Source organism: Pseudophryne corroboree, chromosome 8, assembly GCF_028390025.1.
Source record: "Pseudophryne corroboree isolate aPseCor3 chromosome 8, aPseCor3.hap2, whole genome shotgun sequence".
NCBI classification, from domain to species: Eukaryota; Metazoa; Chordata; class Amphibia; order Anura; family Myobatrachidae; genus Pseudophryne; species Pseudophryne corroboree.
The window spans coordinates 459771431-459789766 of NC_086451.1; the positions used below are offsets into that span (position 1 = coordinate 459771431).

General features: G+C 52.7%; 1 protein-coding gene across 1 annotated transcript in view; it reads left to right on the top strand.

Annotated features, from left to right (window-relative positions):
• The window catches only part of LOC134949965 (class I histocompatibility antigen, Gogo-B*0102 alpha chain-like), a 288485-nt gene that overhangs the window by 109813 nt on the left and 160336 nt on the right, over positions 1–18336 (top strand). The window contains exon 4 of the mRNA XM_063938645.1: positions 10329–10601. Coding sequence (XP_063794715.1) covers positions 10329–10601 — 273 coding nt within the window. The remainder of the gene's footprint in view (positions 1–10328; positions 10602–18336) is intronic.

Genomic DNA, 18336 nt, shown 5'->3' on the forward strand with positions numbered 1-18336 from the left:
CATGTGGATAGGTCCTTAGTATGCTTTAACATTTCCAATCCCCGAAAGCCGGGAAATTGGGAAGTGTCATGGAGTAATCAAACCATGACCTTTTCATACAGAGCCGACAGAATGCCCATAGACACAGAACTTATACGCCAGATAGCCGACCATGGAAGATTTTTCCGGTATAGGTACACTCTAGGGGGTAGGACCATGCGAGTTGGAGAGGTATCACCAGGATACTGTGCACATATCGTACAAACAGATACGTGTACTAAACAGATGGGAGAATTAGGGTTAGGAGATTTCACATGGAAAATTTGTAACATGGTAATGTCATACCCCGTCCCATATGTTCTCCCCGATGATGCATATTTCATATGCGGGAGGAAGGCGTATAAGTGGCTTGCCCCAAACTCAGAGGGATTGTGTTATATTGGAAAAGTACTGCCTGAAGTAATGACTGTATCCCATAACAAAATGAAAGATATCCACCGCAGTGCCCAAGCTCCTTATACTCATACTCATTACGAGCACATCGTTAAAAGGCACCTGATTGAGAGGACAGAGCACTCGGCCTCTGATCTGATCCATGAATCCACCGGGATTCAATTCCTACTCGCGTTAGATATCACTCGTACCGCCAGAGGAGTGATAAATTATAGATATATATCTGCGCTTGCAAATTTATTAGACAATATCACCGAAATGTATGACGACACATTCAGGTACACTGGGAAAGAGTTACAAGCCTACAAAACAGAGCTGGTTCAGCATAGGATGATTCTCAATTACCTCACAGCTGTGACAGGCGGGTATTGTGTTACCCTAGCAACTCAATATGGAATAAAGTGCTGCACGTACATTACAAACCGCACTGACCAAAAGATGGATGACATTTTACAATTAAAGTGGGAGTTCCGAAGGAAACACAATCTCACACTCGCTGCTGTGGGTAATGAGCTGACCAGTTGGGTGTCATGGTTGAACCCACGAAATTGGTTCTCGGGCTTAGGAGAATGGGCCCAAGGTATTATTATGGATGTAGGGAAATTTCTCTTGTGTATATTGGGAATCGTCATATTTGTTGGTCTGATATTTAGATGCGTTCGGGTTTTGACGAAGTGTAAAAGTAATACCAGGGTGATGAGTTTATGGAGCGAAGACACTATAATAACAACAACAAATTTGATTTATGACCCAACGATAGAGACAATGCTGTGATGAAAATGTGATTCCACGGTCCGTTTCTTTCACCCGTTTCTCCTTTGTTTTCCTCCAAGGTACAAAGACATCCGCTTGGAAGAAGAATTTGACAACCTCTTTTATACAGACCATTGATGAACTATGCTACAGACCCCCAATTTCCCTAGTGACTTTAACTTTTACGATAGCCCAATACTTTAGAGACTGTAACTTTATGGACAATGGAAAAGCTTTTTGCTCGCTATTTATAGCAAAAGCACTGAGAGACATCAGACAACATGTACATCAAGACAAGACATCAGACAAGACCTCAATCGGCGACTGTTTATTTAAACTCACATAGTTTACGACTGCATTTATAACGATTGTTTCTTATCTTCATCTCTACAACCTCCAGGTAATGACACACATAGTCGATAGGGAATATAGACACAGATACCAGCACTCACATATCCCCCCATTCATGTATCATCAACTAAATGTGCTCCCCCATTTGTTGCAACCAAAAGCCGAAAAGAGCTCGGTAGAGTTTGACAGCCCATCCACAGATCCCTGACACGGGATAAGAAGGATTCAAATGTATACTTCGCAATACCTCGAAGCTTGATTTAAAACACGTACGGCACGATGATACATGACCCCTCAAACATGGATTCATACACACATGCTTCTACTATCTCACTAGGTCATACGTTTTTCCCACCTTCTCCTCTCCTCCCTTTACCCAATCATAAAAAGGTATTTACATGATGACATATATTTTTCTTTTTTGAACTGTTTTAGGAAGTGGCAGTTATTGATGACTGCCAAAGGGTGGACTGTCAAAGTCGAAAAATATCACGCTACACGTTGCCATATATTCACCCCATGCGCTTGCCCGCTGCACGTGCACATTCTCTCCCGTGCGTGCGGATACTCGCAGCTGCGTGACGGCGCCTCCTCGGCCATGCGCTCGAGCGCATGGTATGTGCATTTACGGTAGAGTTTGTGTGCGTCTAGCGGGTGACTCAATCGTTAAATAATAAATCCAAATAGTATGTTTTATAGATAATGTTCCCCTTAATAATAACTGTAAGTTTGTTTAATGTAACTGGTCCCTGGACAGAGGAATTCCTCTTTGCATGATACGAAGGGTCAGACAGGGTTTGAGCAGTGGTGTTTGGTACCTAACTAAAGAACATTTTATTAGAAACAATCCGGTGCTGGTTAGGTAAAGATTAATCGCTCCTGCGTATAGTTATGTCTATTAGTAGTTTCTGGACATTTACTATATTTGCGGTTCATTATCCATGCGGCGGGAATTCTGAGATTCCCTCCCACCTGAGCAGTTTGAAATAGTCACAGCCCACCTGTTCAAACTAACCTATGACCTTTTGTTATAATGCGGAGAGACATTCCTGTGTCCAATGAACAATAAGATTGTAGGGCCCTTTGTAGTACACTGTATGTTGTGTATATAAGGGTCACTGTCCCCAGACCGGCCAGTACTCTCTCTCATCAACATTTATCTCTGATAATTGGAGGACTGGATCCGGTTGCGCTAGCGAGTGTTCCCCGTATGGTATGTTTCTCTGTGGCCACTTTGTTACCCATTTTAATGTTAGCCATTCATTCTTAGCCTATGTATTTGTGTTTGCGATCGTTCGCTGTTGTGCATATTTCTGTTTAGTTATTCTGTTAGTTATTAATGTTAGCCTGTAGTGTATAAGCTGTTATTGTATCTCTTTTTTCTTTTACTTACTTACATCGTTTAGTAAAGGTGTTGGAACCTTAGCAAGGAGTGTGTTTCACCATTTGTTATTAAGTGTTGCTGAGCATCTCAATCGCTCAAACAGCTAGCTTACAGACCAAGGTTAAACAGTATTATATCATTGCTGTATCTCAACACTAAGAATTACAGTATAAGCATACTCTGTGTAAGGTTTAAAAGGTTAAATACTGTGTGTACGCTCGCTGTGTGTATTCCGTACTCACAGCGCAGCGTGTGTACGTAACTTGCGTACCACGTGCGAGGTCTTTGTACGCAAATAGCGTACGAAGTGCGTAGCACGTGCACGAGGGACAGCGGCCATTACGGCTTCACGATATTAGTAAATAGCTTGTGTTCTAAGGTAAATAATCAGCTTTATCAGGGTTTATTTAAATTATTTTTACTATCAGTGTTCTTAGTGCTAGTAGTGTGCATCTACATCTCTCTTCCCCCAGCATAGTATTAGAAGCCTCAACATGATAGCACCTCTTGATATCTTTAGTAATAGGACGTGCAGTCTAGGCCCCCCTTTTTCCACTATATTTGTGTATATATTGCACACTGAAAGGCAAGGCTTCCTTCCTCTGGTATTGGCACTCCTCCCATTCACCCTCATGTGTTTTAAGTAGCTGGGTTCCTGCGTTTCAGATCACACATTGAGAAGGCCCTATTTAGAGGAAAGTCCTGAATACATTTATAGAATGTGACAGTATTAGGAATGTTAGGGACCCATGTGATGAAGTCACCTGGCCGCGGTACATGGGCCCGCATATTTGTGCAAATGTGTGCTAAGAACTTCAATTATACTCCATGTTAATTGTTATGGTTTATTTAAGTTATTTTTACTATCAGTGTTCTTAGTGATAAGAGTGTGCATCTGCATCTCTCTTCCCCCAGCATAGAGAACACGAGCTCCACAGTGGTCAGTACAGGGCCAGCAACAGAAATCTTGAGGCCCGGTACACTGATGTCTCTGGGGGCCCCCAACCCACCATCCTCGGGCCCTATTTGAGGGTATAAGAATTAAAGTCAACAGCAGATGTAGGCTACCTAAGTGCACATAGGTACAAACACTACAAGCACTCTCATTGGCCGTCCAATGTCAAAACGATAAGACGGTCAAAAGCAGAAGCTTGTTTGCACCATATACACGCTTCCGTCATACTTAAATTCTATTCTATCTTGAATTGGAATGGATGATTAAAATGTGGCTGACAGACTGTTTGTTATATACCTGCATAATCCCAGAGTGATTTTTTCACGCATTAAAGGGATCACTACATCCTACGGCTATTTGGAAATATACTATGGGCTGCACTCATATTGAGCCCTCTAGTATCTTCTTGGATTTCTTGGATATTGATTTGATTAATGTACCACCCACCTGGTATTTTGAAGAGTTATACTTATTAGTGTCACAATTGTTGTTTGTGAGCTCATTATTTCTTAAAAATCTCCTATATATTAGCCCAAGTCTGTGATTCTGTGCCTGGCCGTAACGCTGGGTGGAGTCACAGTGGTGGGCGGAGTCACAGAGCCCGCCCACCACATGTGCAGCAAGTCTCTGCTCCTGCTGCCTATCCATCTCACACCCCTTCCCCCCCCCCCCCAGCAATTCTGACTCCCCGGCCACGGCGCCGGCGAACAACAACAGCTGCTGCCACAGGCATAGACATTAGGAGGGTGGCGCGTACACAGACCCGCCGCCTCCTCCGCACACATCCAGCTGTCCGCTCTCCTGCTGTGACAGGAGCCGAGTGCTGCAGTGACGTCATCTCCTGCAGCACTCGCCTCCTGTCACACAGCCGGCACACACACTCCAGAGCGAGAGAGAACATACCCGCGAGGCCACGCCCCTTTTACTTTAGGCCACGCCCCCATTTCGACGTGCGGGGGGGGGGGGGGGGAGGAAATGTCATAGTACAGACTGCTCTCCCACACCTGGTGACGCCTCTGGATACTGGACTATTTCACAGCCTGCAGCAGCCACCCACAGCCCCAACGGTGAGTCCCTCCAACCATCCTAGCCACTGTATCTATGTCTGGTCGCCACTTTACACAAGTCCACCCCCTCCACTACTTCCCCCCTATCTTCATCAGCTTCCTCACTGGGGACCCTCCCTACCACCCCGCGTGTCTCTATCCCCTCCCTACCGCCCCACATCGCTCTGTCCCCTCCCTACCGCCCCACATCTCTCTGTCCCCTCCCTACCGCCCCGTGTCTCTGTCCCCTCCCTACCGCCCCACCTCTCTCTGTCCCCTCCCTACCGCCCGCGTGTCTCTGTCCCCTCCTTACCGCCCCACATCTCTCTGTCCCCTCCCTACCGCCCCACCTCTCTGTCCCCTCCCTACCGCCCCACCTCTCTCTGTCCCTTCCCTACCGCCCCACCTCTCTGTCCCCTCCCTACCGCCCGCGTCTCTCTATCCCCTCCCTACCGCCCCACATCGCTCTGTCCCCTCCCTACCGCCCCACCTCTCTGTCCCCTCCCTACCGCCCCACGTCTCTCTGTCCCCTCCCTACCGCCCCACCTCTCTGTCCCCTCCCTACCGCCCCGTGTATCTGTCCCCTCCCTACCGCCCCGCGTGTCTCTGTCCCCTCCCTACCGCCCCACATCTCTCTGTCCCCTCCCTACCGCCCCGTGTCTCTGTCCCCTCCCTACCGCCCCACCTCTCTCTGTCCCCTCCCTACCGCCCGCGTGTCTCTGTCCCCTCCTTACCGCCCCACATCTCTCTGTCCCCTCCCTACCGCCCCACCTCTGTCCCCTCCCTACCGCCCCACCTCTCTCTGTCCCCTCCCTACCGCCCCACCTCTCTGTCCCCTCCCTACCGCCCCGCGTCTCTCTATCCCCTCCCTACCGCCCCACATCGCTCTGTCCCCTCCCTACCGCCCCATGTGTCTGTCCCCTCCCTACCGCCCCACCTCTCTCTGTCCCCTCCCTACCGCCTTACCTCTCTGTCCCCTCCCTACCGCCCCACGTCTCTCTGTCCCCTCCCTACCGCCCCACCTCTCTGTCCCCTCCCTACCGCCCCGTGTCTCTGTCCCCTCCCTACCGCCCCGCGTGTCTCTGTCCCCTCCCTACCGCCCCACGTCTCTCTGTCCCCTCCCTACCGCCCCACCTCTCTCTGTCCCCTCCCTACCGCCCCGCGTCTCTCTATCCCCTCCCTACCGCCCCACATCTCTCTGTCCCCTCCCTACCGCCCCGTGTCTCTGTCCCCTCCCTACCGCCCCGCATCTCTCTGTCCCCTCCCTACCGCCCCACCTCTCTATGTCCCCTCCCTACCGCCCCGCGTGTCTCTATCCCCTCCCTACCGCCCCACATCTCTCTGTCCCCTCCCTACCGCCCCGTGTCTCTGTCCCCTCCCTACCGCCCCACCTCTCTCTGTCCCCTCCCTACCGCCCGCGTGTCTCTGTCCCCTCCTTACCGCCCCACATCTCTCTGTCCCCTCCCTACCGCCCCACCTCTCTGTCCCCTCCCTACCGCCCCACCTCTCACTGTCCCCTCCCTACCGCCCCACCTCTCTGTCCCCTCCCTACCGCCCCGCGTCTCTCTGTCCCCTCCCTACCGCCCCACATCTCTCTGTCCCCTCCCTACCGCCCCGTGTCTCTGTCCCCTCCCTATCGCCCCGCGTCTCTCTGTCCCCTCCCTACCGCCCCACCTCTCTGTCCCCTCCCTACCGCCCCGTGACTCTCTGTCCCCTCCCTACCGCCCCACCTCTCTATCCCCTCCCTACCGCCCCGCGTCTCTTTCCCCTCCCTACCACCCCACGTCTCAGTATCCACTTCCTACCGCCCTACGTCTGTTTCCCCTCCTCCCTATGCCCCGCGTCTCTGTCCCCTCCCTACCGCCCCACGTCCCTCTATCCACTCCCTACCGCCCCGCGTCTCTCTTTCCCCTCCCTACCGCCCCATGTCTCTGTATCCCCTCCCTACCGCCCCATGTCTCTGTATCCCCTCCTCCTACGCCTCTGTATCCCCACCCTACTACCCCGCGTCTCTCTTTCCCCTCCCTACCGCCCCGCGTCTCTCTTTCCCCTCCCTACCGCCCCGCGTCTCTCTTTCCCCTCCCTACCGCCCCGCGTCTCTCTTTTCCCTCCCTACCGCCCCGCGTCTCTCTATCCCCTCCCTACCACCCCACGTCTCTCTATCCCCTTCCTAATGCCCCACATCTCTCTTCCCCCTCCCTACCGCCCCGCGTCTCTCTTTCCCCTCCCTACCGCCCTGCGTCTCTGTATCCCCTCCCTACCGCCCCATGTCTCTGTATCCCCTCCCTACCGCCCCATGTCTCTGTATCCCCTCCTCCTACGCCTCTGTATCCCCACCCTACCACCCGCGTCTCTCTATCTCCTCCCTAACGCCCCGCGTCTCTCTTTCCCCTCCCTACCGCCCTGCGTTTCTCTTTCCCCTCCCTACCGCCCCGCGTCTCTGTATCCCCTCCCTACCGCCCCATGTCTCTGTATCCCCTCCCTACCGCCCCATGTCTCTGTATCCCCTCCTCCCTACACCTCTGTATCCCCACCCTACCGCCCTGCATCTCTCTATCCCCTCCCTACCGCCCTGCGTCTCTGTATCCCCTCCCTACCACCCCGCGTCTCTCTATCCCCTCCCTACCGCCCTGCGTCTCTGTATCCCCTCCCTTCCTCCCTTCCGCCCTGCGTCTCTGTATCCCCTCCCTTCCGCCCTGCGTCTCTCTATCCCCTCCCTACCACCCCGCGTCTCTCTGTCCCCTACCTACCGCGTCTCTCTGTCCCCTCCCTACCGCCCGCGTCTCTGTCCCCTCCCTACCGCCCGCATCTGTCTATCCCCTCCCTACCGTCCTGCATCTCTGTATCGCCTCCCTACCACCCCGCCTCTCTCTATCCCCTCCCTACCGCCCCGCCTCTCTCTATCCCCTCCCTACCGCCCCGCGTCTCTGTATCCCCTCCCTACCACCCGGCGTCTCTGTATCCCCTCCCTACCGCTCCGCGTCTCTCTTCCCCCTCCCTACCACCTAGCATCTCTGTATCCCCTCCCTACCGCCCCGCCTCTCTCTATCCCCTCCCTACCGCCTAGCGTCTCTGTATCCCATCCCTAACGCGTCTCTGTATCCCCTTCCTACCGCCCCGCGTCTCTGTATCCCCTCCCTACCGCCTAGCGTCTCTGTATCCCCTCCCTACTGCCCTGCATCTCTGTATCCCCTCCTTACCGCCACGCCTCTCTCTATCCCCTCCCTACTGCCCTGCGTCTCTGTATCCCCTCCTTACCGCCCCGTGTCTCTGTATCCCCTCCTTACCGCCACGCCTCTCTATCCCCTCCCTACCGCTCTGCGTCTCTCAATCCCCTTTCTACCTCCCTGCGTCTCTGTATCCCCTCCCTATGGCCCACCGTCTCTGTGTCCCCTCCCTACCCCCCCTGCGTCCCATACAGGGTCCATACCACCGGCTCCTTGATACCTCCCTGACAAATCCTCATCAGGAGGACAGGAGCCGTAACCCCCTGCGGTGCTCACCGTAGTTACCGGTATATTGGTGATGCTCCGCTCTGCCGCCTCCTCCCTATCCCTCACTCAGCAAGCGCAGGGCGCAAGCCCAGCACCAAGCAGATGATCGCGCTGCCCATGGCCATTGGCCCTGGGAGCAGCTCCAGCCTGCGCACCCTCCTCCTACTGCACCTGAGGGGGGCGCGCACATAGCGCATGCAGAGGGGACTGGTGCACCTGTGGCCGCGTGGAGACATTGCGTGCGCAACATGTCCGCGTTGCTACACCTGAAGGATCAGACGGTGTAGAGAGAGGACACAGCTGCCTCTGTTCCGCATTGTACCAGCACTCCCCTCTGTGTCTAATGACACCATATATCTCTTCATGCCGGTATGTCTATACCACATGCATCCTTATCCGTATCCTATATATTGTTACACAAACAATCACATAGTTATAGGTCCTGCACCCCCCCCACCTGCATCCACCGCCCCCCCCCCCCCCCCCTCCAACCGCAGCATCTACATACTCCCTGCCTCATCCGCACCCCCGCACCCGCTACATTCTGTACATCGTGCCCTGCAGGCACCGTTAACGCCGTCGCAAGGGCCTACACCCCCTTCACCATCTGAAGCCCTTTCGTCGTGCAATATTTAACCACAAACAAACCTAGGAATGCAGGTAATACTCATACAAATATTGAACCCCAGCAAGGCGTGCAGGGGTTAAGGGGGCGTAGCCCCTTTCGACGGTGTGAAGAGCACCCGTAGGGCGCGATGAAGCGCCTAGTGTATTAATGAAAGCTATGTTTTAAATAATAACCTCATAAATTGTGCCCCAACAAAGAGAGTTCCCCTTTTCTTTCCTCAAGCAGTATATTGCTTACCAGAAATCTTAGGGAGCACCACCGGATAACCAATATCTTTTTGTCATAACAAGTCCCATGTCATAGATGTGTTATTGATGAACTGTAACATACCGGTTATCTGAATATTTTGTATCCTCCCCCTACTAGATAGAGTTACATCAGGGCACCTACAACCCCCCTTCCCTTTGTGGAAGATGTTGGTGCAATATATAGATGTTGGCTCCAAATGTATTCTGTAGCAGGACAGCGACCCCAAACATACAGCCAATGTCATTATGAATTACACGGTGGAGTCACATTGTTATGACCACCAGCTAATAGCCAGAGAAACCGCCGTGTGCAGCACGGACAGCAGCTAGATGGGCTGAGAGTGACTCAATAAGGCGCTGGTAGGTAGCACAGGTATCTGGAGCATTGCTGACTGCAGGGGGGTGCGTGACGGAGTGTCCATAGAGAGAACACAACAATCGTTGCACCAGCTGCTTTGTAGCGGAGAGTGGTGGTAGGTGCTGCTGCAGCTGTACTTGCCGCTAGGCTGTGCCGCAAGATTGTTCCTGCCCAGTTTGTATTATCCTGCTACCGAGTCCTCCTAGGTGACTAATGCTACAGGGAGACAGGAAGTGGAATGAGCAGAAGGGCCAGCCCCGTGTATAATAATGCAACGTCATTCATTACTATATGCAGGACGTGACTGACCAGGTGACAGGGGAAACCGGGAGGGGGGCAGCCGGGGAGCCTGGCTGTCTTGATCAGTTTTTATTGCATAGTTGCGCCGGACGGACGGCACGGTCGGTCATTGTAAATTAACCTTGGGGCCCCTCTGGACCTGTGGGTCCAGTACGAGTGTACCCGCAGTAACCCCATCACAGGGCCGATCCCTCTATGAGGATGGGTAATAGCCCCGACAGTGCACTTTCCTTCATAACCTGATGTTGGAAATGAGAATTGTTTGTTTACAATATACATATTAGTGTTTTTTTTCTGGTGCAGTACAGATCCCAGTGGACCCTGGCAACCACGGGTGTGCTGGTGCATATAGTGACAGTTTCCTCTCTCTCTCCCTCAGTTGTCCCAGAGGTGAAGATCACAGGTCACCGGTCAGGCGAGGTCACAAAGCTCCGCTGTCAGGTGTACGGGTTTCACCCCCGAGCTGTGGATGTGAAGTGGATGAGGGACGAGCAGGACGAGGTTCTGTCTGATGAGGCCAGCCGGATCCTCCCCCATCCTGACGGCACCTATCAAATAAGAGTCACCATTGAAGTGCCGGCCGGGGAGGAGGAGCGTTACTCCTGTCATGTGGATCACAGCAGCCTGGAGAAGACGCTCAGCGTGAAGTGGGGTGAGTGTCCTCTATACTGGGGGTGTGACACATGGGTGACTGGGAAAGGACTGTATCTGGGGTGAGTGTCCTCTATACTGGGGGGGTGACATATGGGTGACTGGGAAAGGACTGTATCTGGGGTGAGTGTCCTCTATACTGGGGGTGTGACATATGGGTGAGTGGGAAAGGACTGTATCTGGGGTGAGTGTCATCTATACTGGGGTGTGACACATGGGTGACTGGGAAAGGACTGTATCTGGGGTGAGTGTCCTCTATACTGGGGGTGTGACATATTGGTGACTGGGAAAGGACTGTATCTGGGGTGAGTGTCATCTATACTGGGGGTGTGACATATGGGTGAGTGGGAAAGGACTGTATCTGGGGTGAGTGTCCTCTATACTGGGGGTGTGACATATGGGTGACTGGGAAAGGACTGTATCTGTGGTGAGTGTCCTCTATACTGGGGGTGTGACATATGGGTGACTGGGAAAGGACTGTATCTGGGGTGAGTGTCATCTATACTGGGGGTGTGACACATGGGTGACTGGGAAAGGACTGTATCTGGGGTGAGTATCATATATACTGGGGGTGTGACACATGGGTGACTGGGAAAGGACTGTATCTGGGGTGAGTATCATATATACTGGGGATGTGACATATGGGTGACTGGGAAAGGACTGTATATGGGGTTAGTGTCCTCTATACTGGGGGTGTGACACATGGGTGACTGGGAAAGGACTGTATCTGGGGTGAGTGTCCTCTATACTGGGGGTGTGACACATGGGTGACTGGGAAAGGACTGTATCTGGGGTGAGTGTCCTCTATACTGGGGTGTGTGACACATGGGTGACTGGGAAAGGACTGTATCTGGGGTGAGTATCATATATACTGGGGGTGTGACACATGGGTGACTGGGAAAGGACTGTATCTGGGGTGAGTGTCCTCTATACTGGGGGGTGTGACACATGGGTGACTGGGAAAGGACTGTATCTGGGGTGAGTATCATATATACTGGGGGTGTGACACATGGGTGACTGGGAAAGGACTGTATCTGGGGTGAGTGTCCTCTATACTGGGGGGTGTGACACATGGGTGACTGGGAAAGGACTGTATCTGGGGTGAGTATCATATATACTGGGGGTGTGACACATGGGTGACTGGGAAAGGACTGTGTCTGGGGTGAGTGTCCTCTATACTGGGGGTGTGAAATATGGGTGACTGGGAAAGGACTGTATCTGGGCTGGGGTGAGTGTCATCTATACTGGGGGTGTGACACATGGGTGACTGGGAAAGGACTGTATCTGGGCTGGGGTGAGTGTCATCTATACTGGGGGTGTGACACATGGGTGACTGGGAAAGGACTGTATCTGGGGTGAGTGTCATCTATACTGGGGGTGTAACATATGGGTGACTGGGAAAGGACTGTATCTGGGGTGAGTGTCCTCTATACTGGGGGTGTGACACATAGGTGACTGGGAAAGGACTGTATCTGGGCTGGGGTGAGTGTCATCTATACTGGGGGTGTGACACATGGGTGACTGGGAAAGGACTGTATCTGGGGTGAGTGTCATCTATACTGGGGGTGTGACACATGGGTGACTGGGAAAGGACTGTATCTGGGGTGAGCGTCCTCTATACTGGGGGTGTGACATATGGGTGACTGGGAAAGGACTGTATCTGGGGTGAGTGTCCTCTATACTGGGGGGGGTGACACATGGGTGATTGGGAAAGGACTGTATCTGGGGTGAGTGTCCTCTATACTGGGGGTGTGACACATGGGTGACTGGGAAAGGACTGTATCTGGGGTGAGTGTCATCTATAATGGGGGTGTAACACATGGGTGACAGGGAAAGGACTGTATCTGGGGTGAGTGTCCTCTATACTGGGGGTGTGACACATCGTGACTGGGAAAGGACTGTATCTGGGGTGAGTATCATATATACTGGGGGTGTGACACATGGGTGACTAGGAAAGGACTGTATCTGGGGTGAGTATCATATATACTGGGGGTGTGACACATGGGTGACTGGGAAAGGACTGTATCTGGGGTGAGTGTCATATATACTGGGGGTGTGACACATGGGTGACTGGGAAAGGACTGTATCTGTGGTGACTGTCATCTATAATGGGGGTGTGACATATGGGTGGCTGGGAAAGGACTGTATCTGGGGTGAGTGTCATCTATACTAGGGGTGTGACACATGGGTGACTGGGAAAGGACTGTATCTGGGGTGAGTGTCCTCTATACTGGGGGTGTGACACATGGGTGACTGGGAAAGGACTGTGTCTGGGGTGAGTGTCCTCTATACTGGGGGTGTGACACATGGGTGACTGGGAAAGGACTGTATCTGGGGTGAGTGTCCTCTATACTGGGGGCGTGACATATGGGTGACTGGGAAAGGACTGTATCTGGGGTGAGAGTCCTCTATACTGGGGGTGTGACACATGGGTGACTGGGAAAGGACTGTATCTGGGGTGAGTGTCATCTATACTGGGGGTGTGACATATGGGTGACTGGGAAAGGACTGTATCTGGGGTGAGTGTACTCTGTACTGGGGGTGTGACACAGGGGTGACTGGGAAAGGACTGTATCTGGGGTGAGTGTCATCTATACTGGGGGTGTGACACATGGGTGACTGGGAAAGGACTGTATCTGGGGTGAGTGTCCTCTATACTGGGGGTGTGACACATGGGTGACTGGGAAAGGACTGTATCTGGGGTGAGTGTCCTCTATACTGGGGGTGTGACACATGGGTGACTGGGAAAGGACTGTGTCTGGGGTGAGTGTCCTCTATACTGGGGGTGTGACATATAGGTGACTGGGAAAGGACTGTATCTGGGCTGGGGTGAGTGTCATCTATACTGGGGGTGTGACACATGGGTGACTGGGAAAGGACTGTATCTGGGGTGAGTGTCCTCTATACTGGGGGTGTGACATATAGGTGACTGGGAAAGGACTGTATCTGGGGTGAGTGTCATCTATACTGGGGGGTGTGACACATGGGTGACTGGGAAAGGACTGTATCTGGGGGTGAGTGTCATCTATACTGGGGGTGTGACACATGGGTGACTGGGAAAGGACTGTGTCTGGGGTGAGTGTCCTCTATACTGGGGGTGTGACATATGGGTGACTGGGAAAGGACTGTATCTGGGCTGGGGTGAGTGTCATCTATACTGGGGGTGTGACACATGGGTGACTGGGAAAGGACTGTATCTGGGGTGAGTGTCATCTATACTGGGGGTGTAACATATGGTTGACTGGGAAAGGACTGTATCTGGGGTGTGTCCTCTATACTGGGGGTGTGACACATGGGTGACTTGGAAAGGACTGTATCTGGGCTGGGGTGAGTGTCATCTATACTGGGGGTGTGACACATGGGTGACTGGGAAAGGACTGTATCTGGGGTGAGTGTCATCTATACTGGGGGTGTGACACATGGGTGACTGGGAAAGGACTGTATCTGGGGTGAGCAACCTCTATACTGGGGGTGTGACACATGGGTGACTGGGAAAGGACTGTATCTGGGGTGAGTGTCCTCTATACTGGGGGTGTGACACATGGGTGACTGGGAAAGGACTGTATCTGGGGTGAGTGTCCTCTATACTGGGGGTGTGACACATCGTGACTGGGAAAGGACTGTATCTGGGGTGAGTATCATATATACTGGGGGTGTGACACATGGGTGACTAGGAAAGGACTGTATCTGGGGTGAGCGTCCTCTATACTGGGGGTGTGACACATGGGTGACTGGGAAAGGACTGTATCTGGGGTGAGTGTCATCTATAATGGGGGTGTAACACATGGGTGACAGGGAAAGGACTGTATCTGGGGTGAGTGTCCTCTATACTGGGGGTGTGACACATCGTGACTGGGAAAGGACTGTATCTGGGGTGAGTATCATATATACTGGGGGTGTGACACATGGGTGACTAAGAAAGGACTGTATCTGGGGTGAGCATCATATATACTGGGGGTGTGACACATGGGTGACTGGGAAAGGACTGTATCTGGGGTGAGTGTCCTCTATACTGGGGGTGTGACATATAGGTGACTGGGAAAGGACTGTATCTGGGGTGAGTGTCATCTATACTGGGGGGTGTGACACATGGGTGACTGGGAAAGGACTGTATCTGGGGGTGAGTGTCATCTATACTGGGGGTGTGACACATGGGTGACTGGGAAAGGACTGTATCTGGGGGTGAGTGTCATCTATACTGGGGGTGTGACACATGGGTGACTGGGAAAGGACTGTGTCTGGGGTGAGTGTCCTCTATACTGGGGGTGTGACACATCGTGACTGGGAAAGGACTGTATCTGGGGTGAGTATCATATATACTGGGGGTGTGACACATGGGTGACTAGGAAAGGACTGTATCTGGGGTGAGTGTCATCTATACTGGGGGTGTGACACATGGGTGACTGGGAAAGGACTGTATCTGGGGTGAGTGTCCTCTATACTGGGGGTGTGACATATAGGTGACTGGGAAAGGACTGTATCTGGGGTGAGTGTCATCTATACTGTGGGGTGTGACACATGGGTGACTGGGAAAGGACTGTATCTGGGGGTGAGTGTCATCTATACTGGGGGTGTGACACATGGGTGACTGGGAAAGGACTGTGTCTGGGGTGAGTGTCCTCTATACTGGGGGTGTGACATATGGGTGACTGGGAAAGGACTGTATCTGGGCTGGGGTGAGTGTCCTCTATACTGGGGGTGTGACACATGGGTGACTGGGAAAGGACTGTATCTGGGGTGAGTGTCATCTATACTGGGGGTGTAACATATGGTTGACTGGGAAAGGACTGTATCTGGGGTGTGTCCTCTATACTGGGGGTGTGACACATGGGTGACTGGGAAAGGACTGTATCTGGGCTGGGGTGAGTGTCATCTATACTGGGGGTGTGACACATGGGTGACTGGGAAAGGACTGTATCTGGGGTGAGTGTCATCTATACTGGGGGTGTGACACATGGGTGACTGGGAAAGGACTGTATCTGGGGTGAGCAACCTCTATACTGGGGGTGTGACACATGGGTGACTGGGAAAGGACTGTATCTGGGGTGAGTGTCCTCTATACTGGGGGTGTGACACATGGGTGACTGGGAAAGGACTGTATCTGGGGTGAGTGTCCTCTATACTGGGGGTGTGACACATCGTGACTGGGAAAGGACTGTATCTGGGGTGAGTATCATATATACTGGGGGTGTGACACATGGGTGACTAGGAAAGGACTGTATCTGGGGTGAGCGTCCTCTATACTGGGGGTGTGACACATGGGTGACTGGGAAAGGACTGTATCTGGGGTGAGTGTCGTCTATAATGGGGGTGTAACACATGGGTGACAGGGAAAGGACTGTATCTGGGGTGAGTGTCCTCTATACTGGGGGTGTGACACATGGTGACTGGGAAAGGACTGTATCTGGGGTGAGTATCATATATACTGGGGGTGTGACACATGGGTGACTAGGAAAGGACTGTAGCTGGGGTGAGTATCATATATACTGGGGGTGTGACACATGGGTGACTGGGAAAGGACTGTATCTGGGGTGAGTGTCATATATACTGGAGGTGTGACACATGGGTGACTGGTAAAGGACTGTATCTGTGGTGAGTGTCATCTATAATTGGGGTGTGACATATGGGTGGCTGGGAAAGGACTGTATCTGGGGTGAGTGTCATCTATACTAGGGGTGTGACACATGGGTGACTGGGAAAGGACTGTGTCTGGGGTGAGTGTCCTCTATACTGGGGGTGTGACACATGGGTGACTGGGAAAGGACTGTGTCTGGGGTGAGTGTCCTCTATACTGGGGGTGTGACACATGGGTGACTGGGAAAGGACTGTATCTGGGGTGAGTGTCCTCTATACTGGGGGCGTGACATATGGGTGACTGGGAAAGGACTGTATCTGGGGTGAGAGTCCTCTATACTGGGGGTGTGACACATGGGTGACTGGGAAAGGACTGTATCTGGGGTGAGTGTCATCTATACTGGGGGTGTGACATATGGGTGACTGGGAAAGGACTGTATCTGGGGTGAGTGTACTCTGTACTGGGGGTGTGACACAGGGGTGACTGGGAAAGGACTGTATCTGGGGTGAGTGTCATCTATACTGGGGGTGTGACACATGGGTGACTGGGAAAGGACTGTATCTGGGGTGAGTGTCCTCTATACTGGGGGTGTGACACATGGGTGACTGGGAAAGGACTGTATCTGGGGTGAGTGTCCTCTATACTGGGGGTGTGACACATGGGTGACTGGGAAAGGACTGTGTCTGGGGTGAGTGTCCTCTATACTGGGGGTGTGACATATAGGTGACTGGGAAAGGACTGTATCTGGGCTGGGGTGAGTGTCATCTATACTGGGGGTGTGACACATGGGTGACTGGGAAAGGACTGTATCTGGGGTGAGTGTCCTCTATACTGGGGGTGTGACATATAGGTGACTGGGAAAGGACTGTATCTGGGGTGAGTGTCATCTATACTGGGGGGTGTGACACATGGGTGACTGGGAAAGGACTGTATCTGGGGGTGAGTGTCATCTATACTGGGGGTGTGACACATGGGTGACTGGGAAAGGACTGTGTCTGGGGTGAGTGTCCTCTATACTGGGGGTGTGACATATGGGTGACTGGGAAAGGACTGTATCTGGGCTGGGGTGAGTGTCATCTATACTGGGGGTGTGACACATGGGTGACTGGGAAAGGACTGTATCTGGGGTGAGTGTCATCTATACTGGGGGTGTAACATATGGTTGACTGGGAAAGGACTGTATCTGGGGTGTGTCCTCTATACTGGGGGTGTGACACATGGGTGACTTGGAAAGGACTGTATCTGGGCTGGGGTGAGTGTCATCTATACTGGGGGTGTGACACATGGGTGACTGGGAAAGGACTGTATCTGGGGTGAGTGTCATCTATACTGGGGGTGTGACACATGGGTGACTGGGAAAGGACTGTATCTGGGGTGAGCAACCTCTATACTGGGGGTGTGACACATGGGTGACTGGGAAAGGACTGTATCTGGGGTGAGTGTCCTCTATACTGGGGGTGTGACACATGGGTGACTGGGAAAGGACTGTATCTGGGGTGAGTGTCCTCTATACTGGGGGTGTGACACATCGTGACTGGGAAAGGACTGTATCTGGGGTGAGTATCATATATACTGGGGGTGTGACACATGGGTGACTAGGAAAGGACTGTATCTGGGGTGAGCGTCCTCTATACTGGGGGTGTGACACATGGGTGACTGGGAAAGGACTGTATCTGGGGTGAGTGTCATCTATAATGGGGGTGTAACACATGGGTGACAGGGAAAGGACTGTATCTGGGGTGAGTGTCCTCTATACTGGGGGTGTGACACATCGTGACTGGGAAAGGACTGTATCTGGGGTGAGTATCATATATACTGGGGGTGTGACACATGGGTGACTAAGAAAGGACTGTATCTGGGGTGAGCATCATATATACTGGGGGTGTGACACATGGGTGACTGGGAAAGGACTGTATCTGGGGTGAGTGTCCTCTATACTGGGGGTGTGACATATAGGTGACTGGGAAAGGACTGTATCTGGGGTGAGTGTCATCTATACTGGGGGGTGTGACACATGGGTGACTGGGAAAGGACTGTATCTGGGGGTGAGTGTCATCTATACTGGGGGTGTGACACATGGGTGACTGGGAAAGGACTGTATCTGGGGGTGAGTGTCATCTATACTGGGGGTGTGACACATGGGTGACTGGGAAAGGACTGT